The 27,957-nt window shown below is 40.0% G+C and overlaps 2 protein-coding genes across 8 annotated transcripts; both read left to right on the forward strand.

The window, feature by feature from the left end:
* Positions 1-1,639: 1,639 nt before the first annotated feature.
* LOC143103140 (integrin alpha-D-like) lies at positions 1,640-16,054 on the forward strand. 3 transcript variants are annotated; one of them, XM_076266943.1, is made up of 10 exons: positions 1,675-1,743; positions 6,897-6,929; positions 8,105-8,188; positions 11,610-11,630; positions 11,909-12,027; positions 12,215-12,357; positions 12,631-12,781; positions 13,391-13,541; positions 14,385-14,467; positions 15,744-16,054. In XM_076266943.1, exons 3-10 carry the CDS (start codon positions 8,146-8,148, stop codon positions 15,819-15,821), a joined length of 789 nt encoding a protein of 262 aa, XP_076123058.1. In that variant the 5' UTR covers positions 1,675-1,743; positions 6,897-6,929; positions 8,105-8,145; the 3' UTR covers positions 15,822-16,054. The 3 variants fall into 3 exon arrangements, with proteins under 3 accessions (XP_076123057.1, XP_076123059.1, XP_076123058.1); XM_076266942.1 differs by lacking the exon at positions 6,897-6,929 and having other exon boundaries at positions 1,640-1,743; XM_076266944.1 differs by lacking the exon at positions 6,897-6,929 and having other exon boundaries at positions 1,640-1,743; positions 11,918-12,027.
* Positions 16,055-16,145: 91 nt separating this feature from the next.
* LOC143103139 (pancreatic secretory granule membrane major glycoprotein GP2-like) lies at positions 16,146-27,942 on the forward strand. Of its 5 annotated transcripts, none has more exons than XR_012982730.1 (7): positions 16,146-17,103; positions 18,683-18,831; positions 19,059-19,134; positions 19,739-20,146; positions 21,800-21,847; positions 25,390-25,741; positions 25,987-27,942. XR_012982730.1 is itself a non-coding variant. In XM_076266938.1 (7 exons), exons 2-7 carry the CDS (start codon positions 18,685-18,687, stop codon positions 26,044-26,046), a joined length of 831 nt encoding a protein of 276 aa, XP_076123053.1. In that variant the 5' UTR covers positions 16,146-17,103; positions 18,683-18,684; the 3' UTR covers positions 26,047-27,942. The 5 variants fall into 5 exon arrangements, 3 of the variants coding, with proteins under 3 accessions (XP_076123053.1, XP_076123056.1, XP_076123055.1); XR_012982731.1 differs by having other exon boundaries at positions 25,390-25,583; XM_076266938.1 differs by having other exon boundaries at positions 25,390-25,481.
* The last annotated feature ends 15 nt before the right edge of the window (positions 27,943-27,957 follow it).

The following is a 27,957-nucleotide window of genomic DNA, read 5'->3' on the forward strand; positions in this document are numbered from 1 at the left end:
CCCAGAAGATGGCAGTAATGCACTGCAAATTGCCGTTAAAAAACACAGAAAAAAAGAAGATAGCCTTTGTGGAATTATATAGCCTGTTTACTCATATTGATGTGATTTATCTTGACCTAGCCTGTTTAAAAATGCCCCTTTTTAAATTTGTCTGCGGACTTGTCTGCCTAACTTTGTTCACTTTTGATTGTTTTTTGCTTTGTATTGTTTCTGTGTTTCAACTTCATATTAAACTGCATTTTGCCTTTGAATGCTTTGGCTTGAATCTTCTGTGTTTTTGGACCTCTGTGGCTTTTTTGTCAGAATACAAGTTGTCGGAAACTTGTCTTCTCCGCACTTTTAGGTTTTAGTAGCATAGGGGTTTGTCACTTGGCTACCAAACTGGAAACCCAAATTTGTTTAAAATTCCTCTTGCTAACACTTAGAATGTTGGTCAAACTATAATAAGGAGAATAGAATAATAAATAACCATGCCAATTCAATCAATAGCCTGATAAAATAAGCAATTTAAATGAGGGAAAACAATAATAAACAATAATGTCCATTCAATCAATAATATAAAAAACAATGACATGGTAACACTATATTAAGTAGAATATCAACAATAAACAATAATGTCAAATGAATCAACAGCCTAATGGAAATAAAACAATAGTATACAAACCATAACGCATAAGTTGTTGCGCCATAATGAAAACACTCCCATGTGGACTGGACATCCTACTAAATTTGAATAAGCTTTTGACTAGTGACCATGCACTTTAGACTGTCATGATAGGGCCCTTAATCTGGCGGAAATGGGCTTCCTTAAACACCAGTTATCCGGGGGAAACAGGGCATCGGAGTGATTACTTTTGCTGCCAGGGCTAGTCTAGCAACTCTCCGTTGGCTTGTGAGCTCCAGAAATCAAAACTTAATCAGGCCAATGAAATCGTGTATAGAGTCGTTAGGTGGGCTTAACATAATGATTGATGGCAGAGTTGCAACGGTTTGGCTTGAATTCCCTGCTACTTGAAAACAAATAAGATGGATGTTGCTGTTGGCGAACAGTGTGACACGAGTTAAGCTTTTATTAAGTTGGCAAACGTTTGATCTAGCCAACTAGCTCAGCTGGTGGGAAACGCATGGGACTCATAGCGCTGCCGCTGTCCTATTGCGTGCAGAGGGAATTTGAAAGACAACTGATTATCCCGCCCCTCTGAGCACTGCGAACGGTGAGTTTCCAGACCCTACATTTTAATGTGGGTCTGGCTCATCAGGCTACGCTTACACGCCAACCCCCTGAAAATCGAATACATCCAAAACAGTTTTTGGTGCAGTAGGCCTATGTCAACAACTGTTTTATTGGCTGAAAGAATCTGGCTGACAACAAATATGCTTATGGAAGAAGCAGAGAAAATCGATGGGGTTGAACAGATAAGTAAATTGGCTAACTAAACCTGACAGGTCTATGTTTCGGCCTTTATATCGCTCCTTTGTTTTTATTTTTTTCTCTTAAGTTGTAGAATGCAACGCGCAATGCTGTCACACCTATCATGAACATGTATGAGGGGGAAAAGGTGTGTGTTTTGCCTACCACATTTTTGACCGTCTGTAAATGGTCTGTGACTGTGCATCACGAAGTGGCATGACTGCATACTTCATCTGGGAGGTGCCTATAATTTCCTAGCCGCTATTGTTATCGTGGTTGGAATGACAGGTGGAGTAGGATTAGACGTTGAAAGCTTCTCAGAACAAGGGACGGTAAGAGCAATGGCTTATTTGTTTTTATTCTGTTTTGTTTAATGTCTGATCTGTGGGGTATTCCATCAACCTTGCTAAAGGCTAAACCTGGCTTATTAAGATAATTTTAGTGAGAGTCCGTTCCATTAGTGTGGTTTACGGTAACCTAGGCCTACACGAGTCCCCGCTTGGTAGTCAAACTATGGGAATTTATGCCACAGAACTAGGTTAACTTTCAAGGTTAACTTTCAAGCTTAATCAGGTGTTGCCAAAAAACTTGATTTTCCGTCAACCTGTGCTTATGTTCTCATCACCTGTAGCCTACAACGTCAAAAATAGAAGCATTGATTTATTTATTTACTGGGCAATTCCAGGGAAAGGTCATCCTTACCATGGAAAGAAAAAAGTTGTGCATACGCAAATAGAACTGTTGTTAAAATCTTCATTTAGGTCTATATTTTATTGTTTGTAACTGATCTGATTGAATTTGATGGAGAATGACACTCTTTTTACATCATAAATATGGTGTGCAACCATACAGAAACAACATATTTCACATGGTAATATTATACATATTTCAGAAGTGGATAAATGGACCCAATGTTCAAACAAATTGTGTCATTTGACAAATTCCAGATTGACAAGGGAATGGTAATGTCTATGCTCAGCTTGCCTTTAAGAGCACAACTGCTTACATTTGTAAGGCTGTTGTTTTTAAGTCAGCAAGTTCCATGGCCATGTCACATCCATAACGTTTTATAGGAAAAGTTTATGCTACAGTGTTGATGCGACAATGTCCATAGTGTCTGTGCAAAGCTGATTTATATCAATGTAAAGTGTGATGACCAAATTGTGCCCCTTTCTTACTTTTAAAACCTTTAATGGTGCGTTATGGATGTGACGTTATGGATGTTACATAATGTGAATTTACAAGACTGGGGACTTTATTATACCTCAAAGCCGATAAAATGTCTGTTCTGGTGGCATGTCAGTTTCAACGCATTTCAACTTAGTGTTTACAATTGACATTTCAAAGATTATTAGGTTGATCAAAACCACAGGGAGGCCTTGCCTAACCATTAGCAAAACAAAAATAATATTAAAATACCTCCAGTGATTAGCCTAGCCATAGCCTATTTTCAAGTGGCCTAATAACGAAAATCTGAGCTATTATCTTCCTGTAACTGTCATACTAATGTTGTACAGTAACTGGATTATCGTGTTAGCTGGTGAAGATGGCTGACTTTGCAGCTGGAGTTAACATAGCAACCTCCTTCTGTTGCAGATCTGTTCAGCCTGCTGTTCACGTCTGCTTAACACAGTTTAATTTTAAATGTGACGCGATATGACAGCATTTGAAGTGTCAGGTCCTCTATACAGCTACCCACAGAGTAACATGAGTAAGGGCAGCAATAAACTAGATGTACCGCATAGCGGTACAAAATATGACCGCCTCTCAGTCCTGCATATTTTCTTCGAAAAAATAAATCACGCTTGTCAATTTGTCTCCATCTCCTACTCCTGCAACTCATGTGCATGTAAATGTGTGCATATGTGAGTTTGCTTTTGTTTATAAGAGTGTGTGTGTCTGTGTGTGTGCATGTGCGTATGCGTGCCTGTGTTTGTGTGTTTATGTATCTGCATTCATGTGGGTGGGTGTTTGTGCATGTGTGTGTGTGTGTGTGCATGTGTGTGTGTGTGCATGTGTGTGTGTGTGTGTGTGTGTGTGCGTGTGTGTTTGCATGCCCACATGTGTATGCGTGCCTGTGTGTGTGTGTTTATGTATCTGCATTCATGTGGGTGGGTGTTTGTGCATGTGTGTGTGTGTGTGTGCATGTGTGTGTGTGTGTGTGCTTGCCTGTCTGTATGTGTTTATGTGTGTGTGTGTGTGCTTGCCTGTCTGTATGTGTGCGACTGTACAGTACGTGCGTGTGTGTGTGCGTGCGCATGTGTGTGTGTGTGTGTGTGCATGTGCTTGTGTGCACGTGCATGTACTTTATGTGTGCAAATCACAAATGAGTGGGTATGGGTTAGGTTCATGCGGGCTCTTGAGACTAACATACTATAAATATTTTGGGTGCAACGGTTCAGGTAGGGCTAGTTATTTAGGGGAGTGGCCACCAAGTTTCATGTTCCCTGGTGTTTCAGTAACCCGGGAATCACTGACCAAAATTGATGACAGTAAAAAGAAAAAAGAAATTTCTTTTTTATATTTTAAATGACTTGTTGTCCTGATTCTTCCTGTGGATCTTAGTGGGCACTGAGGAAGCAATAACTTCATCGCAAGTTTTTCATGATTACTATTTCAATTGTTTCATATTGTCATGACTTCCTGGCTCACGGCCGCCACAACATAAAGGGGGAGACCACACCGGAGTATATTTAACGGAAAATAGGTTTATTAAATAAACTATGTACAAAAGTCAGTAAATGTATGCCAAAGTAAAACTGTGGTGTATGTCAGCATAATGAAATGTAATGCAAAAAGATGTGTCCGTGGGGATCGCAGCCGCAAGTCTGATGTCGAGCAAGCCAAAGCAAGAGGTCTCTCGCGGACTGCGAGGTCCAGGTTTTATCCAGCTTCTAATTACGCCACCAATTAGTCACGTCATCAGAAACCTAGAGCTCCCCCTGCAGGCCGAGAGACACAACACAAAAGAGCAGCCAAACAACTGACAGACCAAGAGGGCTAGTGATTAACCCAGCATGGTAAAGCTGGAGCGTCACAATATCAAAATTCACTACTTAATTATGTGTTTTATGTAGTTTGTCGAGGACTGGTTCAGACACGTCACATCCATAACGTGAAACCGTCACATCCATAACGCCAGTTTTTCCTACATAATGCATTACGAAAATGACACATAGTTTCAAAAACACACTTTTTGTGTTCATTCAAGTCTCCTTCATGGTACATATATCATAGTTTCGGCAGTTTCCTTCAAAATTCACAGAGTTTGTAGAAAACCTGTAATCTCTCACAAAAGTGCGTCCATTTCATGTCACATCCATAACACTGATAAAATGCCTTGTATTCTTAGGATGAAATTGATTATATGAAATTTGAGGATTTCTCAGTATTCAGAGGACAGAGGTTGCATTAAAAGTTATGCAAATTAATTCACTGATACTAATTTTGCCCCCACTCTAAGGCATTTTGTTTACCAATATGAGTCCAATTGTCACATCCATAACGCTGGAACTGCCCTACTAGTTCCGAAGACTATACAACTTTTTTTTAACTTGACGTGTGGTTCTAGCTACTCTCTCATCTGCGCTCTGGGATGGTGTAACGTGCCTAGTCGTAGGCTACGTGCTCATGTTCACACAGGGAGATTTTATATAGCTATCACCTTGATAAATGATAATGGAATTCCCACATGAACGCTTTCCACGCTTCCCACATGAAGCATTTCTTATCAACTTGATAATGGAATTTTTAGATAGCCTACTCTTTAAAGGAACCGTATGTAAGAAATGTATTTCAATTAATCATAAAATGGCCCTGGCTCATTTCAAATACTTATATCACTGACAACAGTAGTCCAGCCAGGATATTGTCATTTAAAAAGTGAAGTTGCAGCCCCCAACTGATGTTGATGTTCTCATGTTGTGTTTTGGCCTGATGCGCCACCCTCAACCTATCTACTAATCACGAAGTCAGTAGTGTTTCGGCATCTGGGTTGCCAGCTCTGCCAGTCAGGGGGAGGGGGAGGGGATACACCACTCTACAGTATTTTGAAAGTGATTGTCGTACCAGTTTTGGCCACAATCTTTCATACGGTTCCTATAATGAAAGATATTGATAAAGGTTTGGCACATTTGGTAGCCTGTTCAGTGACAGTATAGGTTGTCCGTATGGGCTACATTAAATCTGATGCAAGCCAAATATATAATTCTGTAGCCTGTAGGCCTAGCCTAGGTTAATACTGCTTCAGGTGTCACATTAAAACAATGCTGCAGAAACACGAAAATATGTCTTTGATATGAGTAGGCAATCGTTTGAGTTCCTGTTGATAGGGCCTATCTAGTGCACGATGGAAAATAATTTAAAGGAATCTAGTTGCAGTCTTATAATCTGTGAGCCTGCAAGATCTACGGAACCTCGGAGGTGTCATTGCAATAGTGTGTATCAAGAGAATGTGCGCTCATTTTAGTAAATTGTGCCCTAATTTTACTATGATCTCATTTTACTATAGTGTGTGCACAATTTAGTGTATTGTGTGTTCATTTTACTAAATTGTGCTCTCACTTTAGTAAATCGTGCAGACAATTTTCTAAATTGTGCGCACAATTTAGCCTACTATATTGTGTGCACGGTTTACTAAATTGTGCGCTAAATTTACAACAATTAAAAAGAGAGCACAATTTAGTAAAATGACAAGAGAGACAACATATAAGACCGTTCACAATATTTTAACTAGCCTAGTCTTAAACTTTCACAATATTTTAACTAGCCTAGTCTTAAACTTTCACAATATTTTAACTAGCCTAGTCCTAAACTTTCTTGTCTTGTGATCACTGTCGCCGAAAGAGTTAAATTCACAATTGCTTTTTTTTTACTCAGTGGTAATGTGTGAACATGTCCATATCTGCATAGAGAGGATATTGAGGCAGTGCCTGTTTTTTTCTTCTTTCTGACTCACGGCTTGTGCTATTTATCAACAAATAATTGGACTAATTCATGAACACCCCTTGTTTTTTCACAGCTATAAAACCCTAAAACTGATTAAACACAGCAATTTTTTTGAGCAATGTTGCTGGACAGTGTTCCTATGTAGCCTATTGTGGTTCTGGCATGTTTCCATTGATATTGAGCACCATTTTGTTTTTCAAAGAACTTTGAAAAACAAAGAACTTTAATCATCAGTACTTGGCTTGTGTTTTTACCAGGAAATGGGCTATTGTGCCGAGTATCTGTTTACAGTGATGTTGCACGCAACAAATAATCGGACTAATTCATGAACACCCCTTGTTTTGTCACAGTAGGCAAATTGTCATTATCATCCGATCAGAACACACAGAACTGGTTATGTGGTTGCTCAGCAACATTGATGAAAAAGTTGTCCCATGCATCATCACCTTAAAAAAAGCACATTGGCCCATTAATCCAGCACCTGGTTATTTTCTGCCCAGTGTGCCAGTCTATATTCATTTGCATTGTCCGATTACAGAATTGCAGTCGCAGGCTAAGAGAAAGAGACAAGGTAAGTAAGAGGGGTTAAGTAGTACTGGTAGGTCTACTAGTTAGGTCTAGGCTACTGCCAAGGACCTATACAGACCTAGGTTGCGTTCTGTTCGACATGTCTTTGATTACATCTGGATTACACCATCACCAAAAAAACTATAGTGTTTGGCTTTTGTGTTCAGTAATTGTCATTCATTGAGTGCGTTTTTACATGGCTTTGTGTTTTTACCAGGAAGTGGGCTATTGTGTGGAGTATCTGTTTACAGTGATGTTGCACGCATATTCACACACAGATTTTCTTTTTCACCAGATTGCAAACAGTCTCTACACCTAGGGTATTCAAAATATGATATCCCTAATATTTAAGACAGATGTAACATTTTAATGAAAAATATTTATCTGTGAAATCTTTAAAACTTAAACAAGTAGGCTATAATATCATAAAATTATCTTGATAGTCCTGTATAGCACATTTGTCAACTATTTAACTTCACTCTCAGAAGGAGTGTTGGCATACCTGTCAACATTTAGCTTTCCAAAAACGGGAGGGGGGGGGGGTACGTTTCATACACGTGTTTCAACACTGCATTTCGGTCGTTGCTTTTACCTTACCATTACCTTACGCATGCCAGTTATGTGTATCCACCAGCTGCCTGCCTGCAGCCTACTTCCAAAACTCCAAAGCTGCTTGCTGTCAGATTTGGTTCCGAGGGCACAAGTTCAGTGTATCAACAACACTTAATAACAGTTTATGTGATGTGTTAATCAATTAAATTCCCAACAATTTCACAACAGCTAGTTCTGGAGTAGGCTTCAACTAACCCGCTTGCGACGAGACTCAGGCTGCGCAGTCGGCACCCGCTTCCTTATTTGGGTTTTGGGTTGCCAGGTTTTAGCCTATGACAAAACGGTTGAAATTGAAACTAAGTGATCGTGTATGTATAGGGGGGTATTTCATACACAATCTGGCAACCTGAATGGATCAATGATTTTAAAATGAAGTTTGATGGCCATGCAAATTACGGGAGTTTTCCGGGAGAAATAACAAAACGGGAGAGTGCTGGGAGATGACCTAGAAATACGGGAGAAACCCGGGAAAAACGGGAGTGTTGACAGGTATGAGTGTTGGTATCCCTGTGCAGTAAGTAAAATAGACAGAAAATCTAAATAATATATATTTTGTTTTTTTCACAGGTGCAGGTCTCAAGATCTGGATAAAGAAATAAAAACAGACAATGATGAATCCACTTCCACTGTGTGTCTTCATGTTAGCACTGAGTAAGCTTTGTCAGATCTGTTTATAAGGGACCGTTCGGTATTTATGGAATGGACCACCGGAGGAAAATAGGGGAGGGTCATGTCTTTTTATTCTTTGTTTGTTGAGGGGAGGGTCACCTGACTTTTTTTGTCTGGGGGGGGGGGGAGGGGGGCGGCATCACCTAACTTTTTTATTCGTGAAAACAGCAACATTTCAAAGTGGCTTGTTTGGTGCATATTTTTCATGTAACTCTCTGTCTCAGTCTTCACACTTCGGGAACAGCTCTGCACACCACGTTTATCCCTCATTTCCTTCTTTCTTGCAGAGTAGCCAAGGGAGTAAAATAAAGGCCTTGCGCTGTGGCTTTCATAGAGACTCAGTGGAGACTGAGGGTCATCTAGGCACTAGCAAAGATTCTAGAGCGAATGTGATTCTATGAGCGAATTTCTGGTGCCATATATTGAAAATATATATACATTACACATATACACATGTCCCCATTAACGTTAGAAGGGTTGCAGTAGTAGCAACAAAGTAGCCTTCTTTATTCACGCCTAACAGCCTATATTCATTTGGTCAACATTATAAAGGCTAAATTTACCTTCGGTTTACTTTTAGTTTACCGTGTAACTTTAAACAGTGTGCATGCTTAACATTAGTAAAGCATACTTGCACATACTAACACATAGGTGCTTCATGCATCCACACATCCAGCTCCTGACGTGTTGACAAACATATCTACCAATTGACCCTGTTCCTGCCCATCTCTAGCTTTGCTGTCTCCATCCTTTCTGTTTTTGCAAAAATATATAGTATGTATTGGGAACCAGCAACAAGTGCAATTTGTTAATCGCTGTCTCTCCTGTGCAAACAAAAATGTGTTACGTTCCAAGTAGCCTAGTGCTAGTAATTCTGCTTCATAAAGTTGAACAAATACATTTGGTTATTTCACAGAAAAATATAAATAGCCAGTTTATGGTCTACAGTGCAGAGTTGGTAAATTATGGTAGGCCATCTTGGAGTGAATATACAAACAGGGGAAATTCTCTACTCGTAGCTAAGTAGCCTGATGGCAGGCAGGTGCGCACGTAGACATACGGCCGAACACTACCAGGGTTGGGTCAGATTACTTTGAAATGTAATCCATTACTGACTACAAATTACATGGCAATTTTTGTAATCAGTAACGTAATCAGGATTACAAAAAACATGTAACGTAATCTGATTACTTTAGGATTACTTTTAGATTACTTCAATAAATATGTCCCTTAAGTAAAAGACACCACCACTGAATTGATGAAAGAATTCTCATTCTATTTTTCTGTTTATTATTTCATTACATCTAAGAAATCTCTTTGCTCTGAGTAAAGCATTCCTGTGTGAATTAACTGATCTTTTCTTCCAAAAATCTTAATGTAGCCCCTTCTTTTAGTGTTACCATTTACTTTGAGGTCACCAGGTCCCATTGTCTGAAAAACACCCAAAACTAATACATTTCTATAGCTATTCTCCACTTTGGGGGTGGTATTTTGGTGGTTGAAATTTTCCCCATCCCAAAATCGATCACTTAGTCATCATGGATGTGATCATGGATCACTATTCTCCAAACATGCACAACTCAGCTTAACCTTTATAAGGGCACACCTGGACAATGAATTTAGCTTTAGCTGGATTTTTTTGACCCAGGACATGGCCTGAGATTGAATGCCACCATGTCCATTTCAATTGTGGGGGTGAGAAAATTATTCCTTTGGGATGTTTTTCAACCAGGGGGACCTGGTGACTTTCTCAAAGTAAACGGTAACACTAAAACAAGAGGCTACATTAAGATTAGGAGGAAAAGATCAGGCAGTGTGCCGACAGACCTGCCCCATTAGTAAATAAGTTAGTAAGTAAGTATAGATACTCTTTTGATCCCGTGAGGGAAATTTGGTCTCCCAATCCGCGAATTAGTGAAGCACACAGTGAACACACAGTGAGGTTAAGCACACAATGAGCACACAGTGAGGTGAAGCACACACCAACCCGGAGCAGTGAGCTGTCTGCTACAATGGCGCTCGGGGATCAATGAGGGGTTTGGTGCCTTACTCAAGGGCACTTCAGCCGTGGATGTGGGCATGGGAGAGCAGTGCTCAACCACTTCCCCCGCCCACATTTTTTCTACTGGTCGGGGATCGAACCGGCAAGCCCGAAGCTTGTCGAATTAAAAGATAACTAGGCTATCATCAAAAAGTTGCATTGCTTCCATGATAAAATGTAATCAGGTAATCCCCAACAATGTAACTGTAATCTGATTACACAATTTTTTTATTGTAATCTGGGCTGATTATAGTTACTTGATTTTTGTAATCTGATTACGTAATCCAGATTACATGTAATCCGTTACTACCCAACCCTGAACACTACAGTATGCAAGCACCAATGAATCATGTTCTCACGGCAACCACGTCGAACAGTCGAAATGTTTGTTTTACTGGCAAGTTGTTTTATGTTGTTATATGTGATGTAAACGATAGGCTTGTTTTATTACCACTCCATGGTTTCCCATGGCTTTGGCTAGGGGTCCGGCCCCTGTCTTTCCTCAGTTTCTGTCATGAATGAAAATGTATGTTCATATTCCTACAATAAGCATTTAACAGTTATGGTTATGTGTCTTAGCAGATGCTTTTGTCCAAAGTGATATCAAACAATATCAATGCACATTGCATTATCATTAGTTCAACATAAAGTCAAATAGTCTACATTAAACAAAGTAATAACAATAACAAAAACACAACAATAATAAATATTATTATTATTATTATTATTATTATAGCTTAATAATAACAGTACTAATAATAATACTAATAATAATATATAATTATAGGAAGTTATCATAATAACAACAACCATGAATACAAACCATGACTTTGTAAAGAGAATGAATTAGGTGCAACTGAAAGAATTAACTTTTAAGTGTCTTCCTGCTTGATCAAATTAGCCTGTGTGAGCCCAGATGAACCTGCTAGCAGATTTGAATGTGCAGGTCCATCTGGAGATCGTCCCGTTAATCACCAAAAACCCAGGAACCATTACAACCACTTATCCGGCATGGGGCGGGCTTTTTACGAGGACAGTCAGAGGAGTACAGTTAGCAGCGTTTTTCAACACAACCAATAGCTGAAGCAAACAACTGCATCTGTTGAGCTTCTGTGTAGACAGAAGACCATGAGGGAAAAGCAAACCAAAAGGGAACAAAATTACCTGCTTCACTGGAAAGCCATAGAACATTGAGGTATAATGACTAGTATGTCCATTCTTGGTTTTGAAAGAGTGCTGCCAAAAGGAAGTGGGGCTGGTAGGCTGTAGTATTTGTCCAGCGTGTAGTACAATAGCATCTTACTTTAGTAAGTCATTGTGGGATGAGTGTGTACATCTCATGACGTGTGTTTTACCCAACAGGTGGGTGCACTACTGCCCAGGGTAAGTACACTTCTTCTTATCCTGTTGTCTGACATTTAAAATACATTTTACATTATGTGGCCACTGCAACGGCAACTGCAATCATGTGACATTTTACCTGATTGTTTTTATTAACCTAATTATGCCACTGTACCACAAAAGGAGAGCAGTCATAATAAACAGTGCATCATAATTCATATTTCTTAGTCAACATGAATGCACTCCACACACAATCATTCATAATAAAATAATATTATCACAATAAAAGGCAAATCATCAGTAATAATGTCCTACTTCAGAGGCTACAGATATTGCCTTCCTGCTTGATGGATCTGGGAGTGTGACACCAGATCAGTTCAACACCATGAAAACATTTGTGAAAAATGTGACCAGCGCTCTCCTGGAGTTTGACACCTTAGTGAGTTGGACTCCTCTCTGGCTCGATATTATTTTAGTGTCCGTTCAGTTTAGATAAACTTTTATTATTACTAAATATTATTAATAATTTATTACTAAAATTATTAATACACTGTTCAGATATCCATATAAGTTTTCCAGGGGATGTTGCTCCACCTACTGAACAATTTATCGTTTTGTTTCTGCAGTTTGCCTTTGTACAGTACTCCACTGTTACAACCATCCATGTGAACTTTACCCAGTTCAATAGAACAGGATTTGAAAATCAAGTGGACGACATCATCCAGCAAAACGGAGGCACAAACACTGCAAGTGGTATCCGAACAGTTGTGTAAGTCATAAATGAAGGCTAGCGCATCTAACCTGATGCCTTTATCCATTTTAACTGCTCCGTTACCCTCCTACACTAGACGTTCACCTCAAACTTTTGCCACTTTTTTCTACTCTGAATGTTTTTCATCAAAATGGTGAAAAGGTTACCTGCATTGGGATTTTATGATGTGAAGTAGATCCATGCATCAACTAATAATCCATGTATCTTTGTGTGTTGCTTATGAAGAGGTCATGATAGTATGATTATCATTAATACTTATTATATACACAGGGAAGATGTGTTTATTTCTTCTGCTGGAGCAAGACCTGAGGCCAACAGGATCCTGATTGTCATCACAGATGGGCAGTCCAATGATGCTTCACTCTATCCCACAGTCACAGCGCTGGCTGATGAAAAAAATATCACTAGATACGCTATTGGGGTATGAACAACATATTACTAGATACGCTATTGGGGTATGAACAACATATTACTAGATATGCTATTGGGGTATGAACAACATATTACTAGATACGCTATTGGGGTATGAACAACATATTACTAGATACGCTATTGGGGTATGAACAACAACATATTGCATTTATAAAACCCTTTCCAAGGCACCCAATGTGCTTTACAGTGAAGGGAACCTCACTTACCAGCCCCAGGGTGTAGCACGCACCTGGGTGAATATCGTTTTTCTTTTATATTTTATTTATTTTTATTTTTTTTGAAAAAATATTACAACATCCACTATTGAAGTATGTAGTGCTATGCTATTATGTTCATATTCACATTTGTTCAGTTAGCAGATGTTTTATCCACAGCACCTCCAGCTCAGACACCCACTTCCATTATTATCTGGGCTCACTGCTGATCCTCTGATCTTTGTGGTGTTGGCACCTTGCACAGCAAGTTGAGTTTAAGGAACATCTTAGATTTGTCTTACACCTGTAGGTTTATTCTCCAAATCACTCTGGCTGTGATGTGCCAGGGATCCTCAGAGAATTTTCACTAATGTGAGATGCTAATTATCTTCCTTATGTGACAGGTTGGAAATGCCTTTAGCAATCCATTAGCACTAGCCGAGCTCAACAGCATCGCTTCTTCTCCAAATTCAACCCACGTGTTTACAGTGGGCAGCTTTGAGGCACTGGACCTAATCGCTACCAAACTGGAAACAAGCATAATTCCCACAGCAGGTACGGGTACATGTGGATGCATCAGCACTTGCGAATACATTTACCACCAATGAATGAAACACCTACATAGATTACAAAACTAAGGAGCTAACTAGTTAACAGCTAGTTAACAGCTCACAGACTTGCACTGCAAATACTAACACAGCACAGTTGTCACTGATGCAAAACTACCACAAATCTACTTCAATCTTACCAGACTATTCTCACTTGTAGTTACCTGATGGTGGAACGTTTTTCCAATCCCTGCCAGAGTAGAGGTGTCCCTCTCTATCTTGCTGTTGACGATATCTCCTCCAAGAGCACCTCCTCTCCGAGCACAAACCTAACTCAACCCCCTAACACAGCATAACACAACCTAACCCCCTCCTAACACACACCTAACATGCATATCCCACACTTAGCAGGAGTTCCCCTTTCACTGACTGAATATCTATCTTGATCTCTTTGTCTGGTTGTCACTTGAGGGAATAATCCTGTGTAAAAACAACCTGGAGTCTATTTATGGATCATAACTAGTTCAGACTTTTGTATGGAAACAAAAATGTGTTAATCAAATGAATTTGGAGCTAGAGCATTTTGGTATTAACTGCATGGTCCAGGCTCATGAGTGATAGCCAAGAGCTAAGCAGTCTTTATTATTGGGTGTGTGTTTGTGAAACTGGTACTAGTAGAATGGTGTGTCTGTGTGTGTGTGTGTGTGTGTGTGTGTGTGTGTGCACACGTGTGTGGGTGTGTGCGTTCGTGCGTGTATGCCCCTGTTCCTGTGTTCGGGTTTGAACAAGATTAAAACAATGTGTATTTTCATTCCAAATTCACAGCCATATCTACCTTTCCTCCCCACAGATGTTGTTGTTGGTATGCGTCTGAGGGTTTCCTCAACTAAAAATCTAAATGAAACTGAGATTGAGGAGCAGGTTCTGAAGCCGGTGAGTAAAGTTTTCCTTTACGTTAGGCCTCTAGGTAGGAGGTCATGCTGGCATGATACGCTGCACTTGATAACACAACTGTACAATCTATAGTACATGTATGAATGGCTTCTTCTCAATTATTCAGAGTCTAGGGAAATGAAATGTACAGCACATTTTTAAATGGTGGTGGTGACCGGCCTAGTGGTATATATGGATATGTGGCTCTCCCAGTAGAACACTAGCTGACCTAGCGGTTAGATATGTAGCTCTCCCAGTAGAACACTAGCTGACCTAGCGGTTAGATATGTGGCTCTCCCAGTAGAACACTAGCTGACCTAGCGGTTAGATATGTGGCTCTCCCAGTAGAACACTAGCTGACCTAGCGGTTAGATATGTAGCTCTCCCAGTAGAACACTAGCTGACCTAGCGGTTAGATATGTAGCTCTCCAAGTGGAACACTAGCTGACCGAGTGGTTAGATATGTAGCTCTCCCAGTAGAACACTAGCTGACCTAGCGGTTAGATATGTGGCTCTCCCAGTAGAACACTAGCTGACCTAGCGGTTAGATATGTAGCTCTCTCAGTAGAACACTAGCTGACCTAGCGGTTAGATATGTAGCTCTCTCAGTAGAACACTAGCTGGTTATGGCTCCAAGTATGGTCCATGTAGTTATTAGTTCACAAATAACAAATGACAAATAATATTAAATAATGTAAGAACTGACCGTTTACTAGCCTGGCTCCGCCCTCCCACGTACTTCCACTCAATTTTAATTTCCCTTCAGTACATCGTCTGGGTCTGCGGTATATTCACAGGTTTTCTCCGGCCAATCTTTACCTGTCCAATAAGCGTGGCTGAGAACGATGACGATGAGGTCATGCGAAGATGAAACCGAAACTTATTGTGATAAACAGAAGTAGCAACACCTGCAAACGTCAAAAAATGCAGTTGGAAAAATGCAGAAAGTTATTTACAGCAAGGGTAGACCCACATGCATTGTTTCCTGACTGTTGATGCTGTTTATCGTCAGTTTGTAAAGTTTAGGCGAAGTAGGAAGTAACGTTAGGAATCTCTGATCAATGTGATTGGTAAGGCTGGACCAATGATTTCAAAGTTAGCGCCCGTCACGATGCAAGTGTTGCAAAGTGTTTCCCTAACGAGAACTACCAGACTCTCTTCACTTTGTGAAAGAGTCTGGATATTTCCAGACTAACCCTTTACCTGAAGAGTTATTAAATAAGAAATCAAAAGCTTTAATCATTCATTATCTTGTTGTGGTGTTGTTCATTCTCAGTTTGCAGACAAACTCAGAGACCAAGGAATAACGGTTGCTGGGATCGGGTTAAGAAAGGTTTATACGGTTGAAACCTGAGAGGAGAGAGGATGAACATGAAGCAGGACAGCAGACACACTCCCACTGGGTGTTTCCTGTTTGTCTCTTTTGTATCTTATTTTTACCATAATCTTAAGCGTCACAGTTGTGTTTGGGAGACCAACCAACCTTGCCTGTTCCTAAAAAGTGTTACTCTAAAGTGCTAAAGTGATTTTCTCTCTTATAAGAGCTATTTACATGCTTTCTCAATAAACAAACCAAATTGACCATGACCCGCAATGTTTTAGATGCCTTTTTTAACCAAATGTTTTTGGTGCCTTTGTTTACCAAATGTGTATCTTCTGGTTTACATAATAAACATGACGAATAGTTTCCTTCCAGAGTGAGAGACTGAGGAAGAGACCAGTTTTACTTGGAAATGTGTTTCCGGTCAGACTTGTTTATGTATTATGTATACTGTAATTCTTTCACACAAAAATGTTCCTAAAAAGTGTAAAAGGCGATGCTGGGTTACGTCATTTCTGTTGGCGTTCAAAGAAAATAGAAAGCTAGCTCGCTACTTCTTCCCCCTCCCTCCTGTGCAATTAAAACTCTCCTAAATGTGCATCTCGTCTGTGAATTGCTGGAACAGTTTGTTATGTTTTTATGGGCAAGGTTTGCCCAAGTTGTTTTGTGGCTGTTTTTTCGGAGCCTGGGTTGTCCACAGAGATCACATTTTTTTACAGTGTATTCAGGACACAGGCAGCTAGCGGATGGTGAGGTGATGTTTGCTGTAAGTAACAAAAAATGTTTTAGCCTAAAAAACATCGCTTAGAGCACCTTTAAAGTGACATGCTTTCTTAATAAACAAAACAAATTTTACTACACCAATAATGTATATTTTTGTGGACTCATTTCATGACCAACAATGTTTTTGATGCCCTTACCAAATGTTTTAGAAACCTTTAGAACCAAAAGTTTTAGATGTGTAAAAACCTCTTTCTCTCCCAATCCGGCTCCACCCATTCCACACTCATCATCACCAGTCTACTGATTACTGGTTTAATCCACTTCATCTCCCACACCTGATTCACTTCCTTATTGAAACCCTCCTGTTTTACCATTTGTTGTGAAATCTTTTGGGCTACATAATATGACGGATATTTAATTATGACTGTAAAGTTTCCTTCCAGACTAAGAGACTGATGACGTGGATAGACAGAGCCAAAAAGGCATCACCATGATGGAATGGCCAATGAGGGAATGGCCCGGTGGATGGAATGGCCAATGAGGGAATGGCCCGGTGGATGGAAGGGCCAATGAGGGAATGGCCCGGTGGAGCGTAAGCTGTGTTATCTTGTTATATTCTGCTCCTTTCCTGTTCACTCGGACACTGAATATCTTTTTTATGCCCAACAGCACGACTTTATTCAACTTTGACACATGCACACATTTAATGTTCTCATTCACTCGGTGCAAAACCCTACTGAGTCTGTGTACACATGTACACTAAAACAATAGCTGCTGCAACATAGCTGATGCTCCACTGGAATTAAATGAGCTGACTACAAAAGCCTTCCTGGCATAATAGGCAATTGAAACATAATAACAGCGCAATCAGAATACCAGCATCATGTTCCTCATTTAATACACTGATATGGAAAGAGTTTCCAACGTAGATCTAGAAGAGAATATTTAGGAGATGCACCTTTCATTTGGTTATGGTTATGGAATTTAGCAAACAATTTTGTCCAAAGCACTCATCAGAGGAGCGCAGTGGATGATGGGCTCTATGCATGACTCCATTTTGGATTTGCTTCCTACTGGGAAATCATCTTCCTGTTTACGCTGTACACAGTAGGCTATGACAGAAAATGATAGATTACCGGCCTGTCAGTTTTAATATAGTAGGCTGTTGCTAGTTGAACAACTTAGCTAAAGTTATCTACTGTAACCAGTTTAGTAACATAGTTGCTTGATTAAGGTTAAGAATATTTTAAACCTTTTTCCCGTTTGCTGGATGAAGTGGCACACACTGCAAAAACTGCTTATCTAACAAAATCTAACCAAGTGTTATTAATCTTATATCAAGATAAAAAAAACTAGTTGGTATTGTTTTTAGTATAAAGACACTTACCTAGCACTTTCTCATGAAATCATTTGACTTAAAATAATTCAAACGTTTCTTAAATTAAGACATCTCATCCTGAAAACAAGCAAATTTGTCTGCCAGTGCGTTAAGCAAATTTGTCCTAAAAACAAGCAAATTTGTCTGCCAGTGCGTTGAGCAAATTTGTCTTGATAAGACTCCTTAAAATAAGTCAAAGTCTTCTTAAATTAAGTCAAAATGATCTTTCGAGAGAGCGCTAGGTAAGTCTTTTCATACTAAAAGCAATACCAAATAGATTTTTTGATCTTAATATAAGATTATCAACACTTGGTTAGATTTCATTTTTTGCAGTGCACAACATTCCTGAAGACAATGACTATAGAAAAAATCCATATTTGCCAATGTTTTATTGTAAGCAGGAACTTGATATGCCAGTATAAGCGAATCCAAAATGGAGTTGTGCATAGAGCCTATTGGGGATGTAGAACTGGATCATTGAATTCAAGTAGCAGGAAGCAGATCCAGTGAGTGTCCTACAGGCCGGAGTGAGGGATTTCAATGTAATGTTGGCTGCTATAGGAAGCCACTGAGAGGAGTTACATGTGTCCTCTTTGGTAGATTAAAGAACAGGTGTGCTGCCATATTCTAAATCAACTGTTTGTTTTCTTAGAATGGTACTGTCTAGGTGTGTGTGTTTCTTTTGTGCCCCGTAAGCCCTTGTAAATGTACATGTAGAGCATGTTGTATGTTGTTTAAAATGTGCTACACAAATGAGCCTATTTGCATGATCCGGCCTTTCTTTTGCATCCAGTTATGGAGGTAGGATACACAAATGTCCATTTACCAGTCAAATCTGCAGGAGCAAGACTGGACACAGATGCAGGGGGAGAAGTAGAAAGAGGAGAAAGAGTCTCATCTGTTTTGAAGGGAAAAAAGCATCTCATTGTTCACTTGAGGAAGGTAAAAGTTTTTTTTTTAGTAATCACATTCATGGAAACACTGATGTTGATTGATTTCTCAGTCCCATACTTTTCTTATGAACATATAAATGCAACATATGTAGTTTATATTCCCTAATGCATTTGTGTGTGGGTGTATGTGTGTGTTCCGTACGTGTGTGTGTGTGTGTGTGTTTTCGGACAAGTACCAAAGACTTTCTTTCTGTTGTTTTTTTTATTTATTTTTAGAGCAACGGTACAGCAGTTTGCATGACTCCAGAGAAAATGTCTGTCCTCATGGGAGGTTTACTTCTGTTGCAGATTTGTAAGAATCCATAATCGAATAATATAATCTGTAATATATGAATCTAATATAATATAACCCAGTTTCTGTTGCAGATGTGTAAGAATCCATAATAATCTAATAATATAATCTGTAATATATGAAATCTAATATAATATAACCCAGTTTCCTGGACAAGGTGGCATTACTTTCTAACTTTTACTGTTAAAAAGTAAATCATATACAAACATTTCTTTTTCAGTCTATTTTTGTTAAACTAACAATTCAGACTTCTGACTAAAATGAGTCATGCTGAACTCATCTCTGAACTGTGTCATACTCCCATACATCTTAAATTGTGCTTCATAAATTGTCTTCTTAAGGATTGTCCAAGGCTAAGAGATGCCATCCAGACATAGACTGTCTAAGAGAGAGACCCTGTGTCTGTGTTTTTACTTAAACTTCTGCACGCTCTGGTTGTCTTGGTGATATTTGTAAAAGTAGCATGAATTGTTACCCTAAAGCCTCCTTTTGCAATGTAGCTTGAGTGTTAGTCCTAATGAACATGTCAGCTAAATGATTTAATGTACTGTAAATTCAAATGTAAATATTTGTGTTGTGTTTTTCTGTTGGAATTCCATATTAGTTCTACATACCCCTCGAGCTGCATCTGCTGAAGAGAGTGATCCTTGTCACAACCACACTGTGCTGAATGAAGCCTGGAGAGCCACCACCAACCTGGACCAATCAAATATCAAGTGCGACCGGAGCGTCCAATGGCTGGGCTGGTACCGGATGTTCTACCTGGGGATGAGCGTCCGGATTCCTGAGGTGTGTGTGCCTATACAGCGTTGTGGCACCAACGCACCTCTCTGGCTGGACGGTCCTCACCCCAGCTTAGAAGATGGCATCGTGACCAGGAGCGTCTGTGGAAACTGGAACAACGACTGCTGCTATTTCAAATCATCATCGATCCAGGTGAAAACGTGTCCAGGAAACTACTCCATTTACGAACTAGTGGCGCCCTCTGGCTGCTCTCTGGCATACTGTGCAGGTATAGTTTTGCTATATTTATTAGACTTATATGTTTATATACATTTATTATATTGTGTATAGTTTTGCTATATTTATTAGACTGATATGTTTATATTATTATTATTATGTTTATTATATTGTAGTGGTGGTCTAGTGTAGTGCAGTGGTTTTTAAACTGGGAGGCGGGACAACTGATTTTCAGTTTCAATTAAAGGAAATGTTCAAAATGTTTTTAGACCAACATGTTTAAAATTTGAGATATACATACAATTTACAGGGCCCTATCATGACATTCTAAAGTGCATCGTCACTCGTCAAAAGTCTATTCAAATTTAGTAGGATGTCCAGTTCACATTGGGAGGGGTTTTGTTATCAAAAGTGGAGAGCATGGCGTAACAAGGTGTTCCTAGGTCTTTTAATCAGTCATATTGGTGTGTTTGGGGCGTAACATCACTTTAAACCAATGAGAATGACATCTGTCATTCCCTTTAACGGCGCAACGCGCGATATGTCAAATAAATGCATCGGTATTTTGGCATTCAACGGCGCATTTGAAGGAGGCTGCTTGCGAGACCGTATGGAATAGTCATTATTAAACCATGCTTTACTTAAACCTAGCATAGCATTCACGCATTTGCACTCGTCTATTATTTGAACTCATTGGCAAAGTGAAACTAACTTCACCAAGGAGTCAGTCAACGACAAGACAGTTATATGCAGTTACTTTCACTATTGACTGACAATGGGTTACCACAGAAAACATAGGCTGGAAAAAGCAACACTTACCCTAATGTTGCTCAAATGCAGAGGAGTTGCTTATATCTCGTGACAGTGCGTCTTCAGCTGTGCTCCATACGTGTCTCTCGCCTCTCCCCTAATCACTTTTAACCGTCATTACCAATTTGCAAATGATGGTGAATAACTACTCATCATGAGATGTACAGTATTTCGTAATATCTTTATTCTAATTATATTTCCCATTGTAATCGTGCAATTTGTAATGCTTTGCATGGACGTGCGCTGGTGTGCGTTCTTGAATGATAGAAAGATGGTGCGTGCACCTGCCAATATGACTGTTGACATGCGCTCTTAAAATAGCATATGAACAACTCGCCATTGACTTCTGACCAGGTTTAGGTGGTGTATGATAGCGATTTTTAGACAAAGCGCTAGTTCCCTCCCTAGGTTGTTAATTGCCACACCCCTGGGCGCAATGCTTAAAAAATAAACGTGCAAAATACCGAATTCAACTTTCCGCGGGTGAATAACGAGTATTACGCCATGCGCTGGTGGCCCAAAATACAGCCCACAGTGTTGGTGTTGACCTATGATGCTCACAACATCTTAAAACATTTCTCACATTTTCCAAAGTAATTTTCACCAGTTGGAGGGGGTTGCGAAATTTGGCCAATTTCTTTTTTTCTTTTTTTTTTTGAGGGGGGTCGGGGGGGTCACCAGACAAAATATTTAAGAACCACTGTTCTACTGAATAGGCATCTTGGCTTACAAATGGAACACCGGGAGTTTGTGAGTTAAATCCCAGGGGTTCCACCTTTATGCCCCAGCAGGGATCTGCCCCTGGCCTGGAGTTAGTTCAGTGTAACCTACTCTGGAGTAACTCTGCTAAATGACTAGTAGTCTCATATAAACCATGTCTCCATTTGCCACACAGACGTCTCTTCAACAACTGCTCCAACCGACCAGCTTCCAACCACTCCAAGTAAATGACTAAATGTTAAACCTGCAACCCCTCTTGTGCTTCAATTTACAGTATGTGGATAGTTGATTGTACCACATTGCTGTAAAGTATTACATCGCAAATGATATCTTACGAAGTGTTATAATCTTATATTAAGATAAAAAATCTAGTTAGTATTGTTTTTTATAAAGATACTTCTTTGAGCTTTCTTGTAAGATTATTTGATTTAAAATAAGTCAAAATCTTCTTCAATTAAGACATTATAAAACAAGTAAATTTATCTGCCAGTGGAGTAAGTAATGTTATCTTAATTTAAGATAAGATTGAAGATTTAAGACAATTTAAAGGAACACGCCACCAGTAGTGATATATGTTCTTACCGTAACTTTCACGAGTTGAGTCGTACCTCTAAAAATAAGTAAATTTATCTGCCAGTGGAGTAAGTAAATTTACCTTAAAGGAACACGCCACCCAAAATCAGTAGTGATATATGTTGAGTCGTACCTCTCCCGCGTCGGTAGGTGCACTCAAACGCTCTGTCGCGCAGCGCGAATGTGTTAGCATGTTGCTATGCTAGCGGGCTCTGCCGTGGCCGTAGAGAGAGGCACATAGCAGTATTCAAACACCTCCACGTTTTACCTACTTAAATACAGTTGCACGAGTAGTTGATGAAAAATGTTAGGGCACACAACATGAAACGTGACGATTTTCCAAGCGAATAAACATGAGAACTACAATGTGTGGCGCAATAGCACTTGGGAGTACTTCGACCTAGCGTGGTAATATTATTAACACCTAATTGTAGATCCTATCCACCACAGAGTTTAGAATCCATGCTGGATCGACCCTCAGCCTCTCCCTCCCCTCTGAGCGAGAGAGGCACACACACTAGAGATGCGCTGATGGGCTATTATTTCAACCATAACTGCATAGCAAAACTTATCATCCATCAGCCATCCATCAGCAGCAAAGTTGTTGACCAATTTTCAAAACTGCACCTGCCCACCATCCGCTGGTTGTTTTAATGTAGGCTATATGGGTGATGCAGCGCTGCTGACGTGAGGCTAGAAAGCCCTTGCCTGTTCTAGAAAGACTGATCTAATGCAGCAAATATATTAAAAGGCAAAAGTCGTACATTGGCTAGGCCTATCCCCAGAATATCAGCAGCAAACTCAGTCTCTGTCGCGCAAAACAGTCTCCAAATAAAACGCACATCGGCCTGTTGCCTATTCTGCCAGCTTGTGACAATATATCGTCCAAAATGCTTGATTGCATTGCATTCTCCACATTTTTAGCTACATTTTCATGTACCACATCAGCATTTTTGTTCAGTGAATCTTTTGTAAATTGCTTTACAATTACCGTCGGGCCTATAGGCCTATTGCCTGGCTTGCCTCAGCTTCGGTCACGTCCTTTTACAATTTTATCATTGTAATAAAAAACGCAATTTGCCACATAATTTCAGCATGCTCCTGGCCTACTAATTAATGCCTATTGTACTTTATTTTTTGCAAAAAGAAAGAAATCCTTAATAAAATAACAAGTCATTCACATTATAGGCTACTTTACACACTGTTATGTCAGGTTGACTGACAAGCCTGTTCTGAAGACTCCCATTCATTTTGACTGCACGAGCGCGTCTTTTTCAGACAGACATCGCAATTCATTTTATAGCAGGCCATCGGACAAATATGACGCCTCGATATTAAAGAAACTCCGACTCCATTCATTCTGAAAGTCCACCGCACAACAATGCAACGTGCATGTTCACATTTTTAGTAACAACTGCCAAACTTGCTTGCTTGCCTTACACATCTAAGTTTTCCGACTATTTTTCTTACCTTCTTTTTCCGCTGTGGATGTTAGTGAGTTTGTAGAAGTTTTAGCTCTTACGTTCTGAACATCTCGCACTGCCATCGCCCGATGTCATTTCTTAGTCATATCACTCTCTGTCTCTCTTTTAAATGCCTATTCCCTGAATGGTAGGCTACAATTATGTGTTTTATATATAGGCTAATATCTAAACAAAATAACCCAGGCAGTCTCATCTAGGATATAACACAGGTTGAAGTTGGTTCTATTTAGGGAGGTGAACATCTGTAGATGACTCAGAAATGACATCGGAAAACAAGGAGTGAATATGGCAAGAGGCAAGCCGAAGTCTGCTGACAAAGGGCCCGACGGTAATTGTAAAGCAATTTACAAAAGATTCACTGAACAAAAATGCTGATGTGGTACATGAAAATTTAGCTAAAAATGTGGAGAATGCAATGCAATCAAGCATTTTGGACGATATATTGTCACAAGCTGGCAGAATAGGCAACAGGCCAATGTGCGTTTTATTTGGAGACTGTTTTGCGCGACAGAGACTGAGTTTGCTGCTGATATTCTGGGGATAGGCCTAGCCAATGTACGACTTTTGCCTTTTAATATATTTGCTGCATTAGATCAGTCTTTCTAGAACAGGCAAGGGCTTTCTAGCCTCACGTCAGCAGCGCTGCATCACCCATATAGCCTACATTAAAACAACCAGCGGATGGTGCAGGTGCAGTTTTGAAAATTGGTCAACAAACTTTGGTGCTGATGGATGGCTGATGGATGATAAGTTTTGCTATGCAGTTATGGTTGAAATAATAGCCCATCAGCGCATCTCTAGTGTGTGTGCCTCTCTCGCTCAGAGGGGAGGGAGAGGCTGAGGGTCGATCCAGCATGGATTCTAAACTCTGTGGTGGATAGGATCTACAATTAGGTGTTAATAATATTACCACGCTAGGTCGAAGTACTCCCAAGTGCTATTGCGCCACACATTGTAGTTCTCATGTTTATTCGCTTGGAAAATCGTCACGTTTCATGTTGTGTTCCCTAACATTTTTCATCAACTACTCGTGCAACTGTATTTAAGTAGGTAAAACGTGGAGGTGTTTGAATACTGCTATGTGCCTCTCTCTACGGCCACGGCAGAGCCCGCTAGCATAGCAACATGCTAACACATTCGCGCCGCGCGACAGAGCGTTTGAGTGCACCTACCGACGCGGGAGAGGTACGACTCAACTCGTGAAAGTTACGGTAAGAACATATATCACTACTGGTGGCGTGTTCCTTTAAATTGTCTTAAATCTTCAATCTTATCTTAAATTAAGATAACATTACTTACTCCACTGGCAGATAAATTTACTTGTTTTATAATGTCTTAATTTAAGAAGATTTTGACTTATTTTGAGTCACATAATCTTACAAGAGGGCTCAAAGTAAGTATATGTATACTAAAAACAATACTAACTAGATTTTTTTATCTTAATATAAGATTTAACACTTGGTAAGATATCATTTTTTGCAGTGTAGATTTTCTTTTATACTTTCAGAAATGCCCTGAGGTATAGGCTCAGACATGTTGGGCAGCTGAATCAGACTAGTTGACTCTTAATAGTATCAGATTTAAAAAATGTCCTCAAAGTTTATCTGTGTGTGTGTGTGTGTCTGTGTGTGTGTCATCTGGTAATTACCATAGAATTTTGAATTTCCCCTTGGGGATCAATAAAGTATCTATCTATGTCTCTATCTAGAGCCCAGGACACTTTTTCAGCAGAGGTTGAGGCTCAGTATGGTCTTCCAGAGAGACCTGTCCCCTACTGAGATGAACCAGTTGCCCTCTCAGGTGCGTATGGGTGTGCTGTGCCCTACTGAGATGAACCAGTTGCCCTCTTAGGTGCGTATGGGTGTGCTGTGCCATACTGAGATTAACCAGTTGCCCTCTCAGGTGCGTATGGGTGTGCTGTGACATACTGAGATGAACCAGTTGACCAATGCTGGCCAATGCGTCCTCCCCAATAATCATGTCATCATGATGGATGAAGCTGTCATAGAGCATGATAAAGAGAGGGGCTCAACCCGTCAAAAGTTTCAGCCCTGCTTGGGGTAAAAACATCTGCTAAAATACATACAATACCTAATACCTCTAATATATCTTTACTTTATCACTTTACTTTACCATACTTACTTATACTCACATGTCCCTGACCCTCATCCACATCACCTGCAGAGGACCAGTAGCTAAAGAATGCAGGCAATACGGGATACACCAAATGAGAACTACAGAGTGTATCTTATTAGGCAAAGCATTTATGGCTAGTGAAATCTGACTGTCTGATTGGTTATTGCAGATCAGGGGGAAGCTGATTCAGATGGGCTACCCGAGTGACCTCACAGTCAAGATGTTGTGATTTCAGAACACCAGGGATTCAGGAAAGGAAGAAGCCTCTTATAGACCATGGATAGACCACGGTTCACTTTACCACATGTGGTGACATTCACTATTCATTAAGTGTGTGTGTGTGTATGTGTGTGTGTACATTCACTATTCATTAAGGGCCATGTTTTACTGGTGTAAGAATGCTTACTAATTCCAAATCTTGAGGTTGAAAATACACATTTGTGGGGAAATCTCTGTGTGACACATACAGTAACTAGTATATCTGAATAGAATAATTTCAAATCTTCTTCAGAGAGAATTGTCTAGTGAAGCCATCTCTTTTCTGTTAAAGATGTCGTAAATGTAAATCAGGTTTATAGGCCAAGTATACTTGCGTACAAGGAATTTGGTCTCTGCATTTATCCCATCCGTGAATTAGTGAACGCACAGCGGCACACACTAACCCGAAGCCGTGAGCTGCCTTGCAGTGGAACAGTGAGGGGTTAGGTGTCTTGCTCAAGGGCACTTCAGCTGTGGATGTGGGCATGGGAGAGCATACTCAACAACTGCCCACGCCCACATTTTTCCTACTGGTCAGGGATCGAACTGGCAACTCTTCGGTCCTGAAGCCCTAACCAGTAGGCCACGGCTGTCCTGAAAATCAAGATTTTAATCTTGTCCGTATGACAACAGGTCTGTATGATGTCTGTTATGTTTTACAAGATATATTATGAACAAAAAAGCAGTCAATGTCATTGCCGTGGATTTCTGCAGTAGATCTATGTTTCAACCAATCACAACCCGGGTGGGCCAATTCAGGCACTAGAGGGGGGTATTCCAGAAAGGAGGTTTAACAAACACTGAGATAAAACTTAACCTCTGGGTTGTCTGAACCTGTGGCGACTAAACCCAAGCTGTTGGTTCCAAAACACCGGTTACCAGTTCAATCAACCCCGTGTTAGTTAACCTAGAGTTGTGCGCGTTCACGGCGAACTTATAAAGGCATCATCTATTGAGAGTCGAAACCATGAGTGAAACCGGCGAAACGAAGAGCACCACGGTGAATTGCACGGATGAATATTAGGCTACATGATTTTGTGCTTCTTTGTCAATCGGACCTTCGTCAAAATGAAACGCTATTGTGTGGCAAGTGTAAAAATAGCGGCCTGGTTAAACATGCACTGAAATAACCGAACATAATTTAACATAACCTGAACAAAACCTACCCCCTACCAGGTTAAGTTCAGAGCCTATGTTACCATAGTTACTTACATAGCCTGATCATTTTTTAGCTTTCTGGAACTGGAATCCCAGGTTTACCGCTAACTCTGGGATTACATACCCAGTTAAGTTCAGAGCCTATGTTACCATAGTTACTTACATAGCCTGATCATATTTGAGCGTTCTGGAACTGAAATCCCAGGTTTACCGCTAACTCTGGGTTAACAAACCCAGTTAAGCCAGTAAACCTGCTTTCTGGAATACCCCCCAGTCCACTAGTGTGACATAAGGGTGCAGAACCAATCCTGAGTGCCTGGGGGAGGGTCATAAGGGTGCAGAACCAATCCTGAGTGCCTGGGGGAGGGTCATAAGGGTGCAGAACCAATCCTGAGTGCCTGGGGGAGGGTCATAGGGGTGCAGAACCAATCCTGAGTGCCTGTGGTTCTTCATAAAGATGCAAACAAGCTAGTTCGTGTGTCAGCTACAGCAGCAACTGTTTTGAAGGCTGTTTAGATTAGAATAATTGGCAGATGTCAGAGATCTCTATATCCATATTAAGACTGTTGTGTGGCTAAATAATACAATCTGGCTTTTAGGTTAAGGGGAATTTGAGGGGTTATTAGTCTATTTTATTGTGAAATAAAATGTAAAGACTATTTAAATCTTCAAATATGTATTTAATGTATTTACAGTAATATATATATTAAACTTGTGCTACAAA

Source organism: Alosa pseudoharengus, unplaced genomic scaffold (genome assembly GCF_046254945.1).
Source record: "Alosa pseudoharengus isolate Yale_2024_CS ecotype anadromous, Long Island Sound unplaced genomic scaffold, YU_APseudo_1.1 YU_APseudo_1.1_scf_4, whole genome shotgun sequence".
NCBI lineage: Eukaryota > Metazoa > Chordata > Actinopteri > Clupeiformes > Clupeidae > Alosa > Alosa pseudoharengus.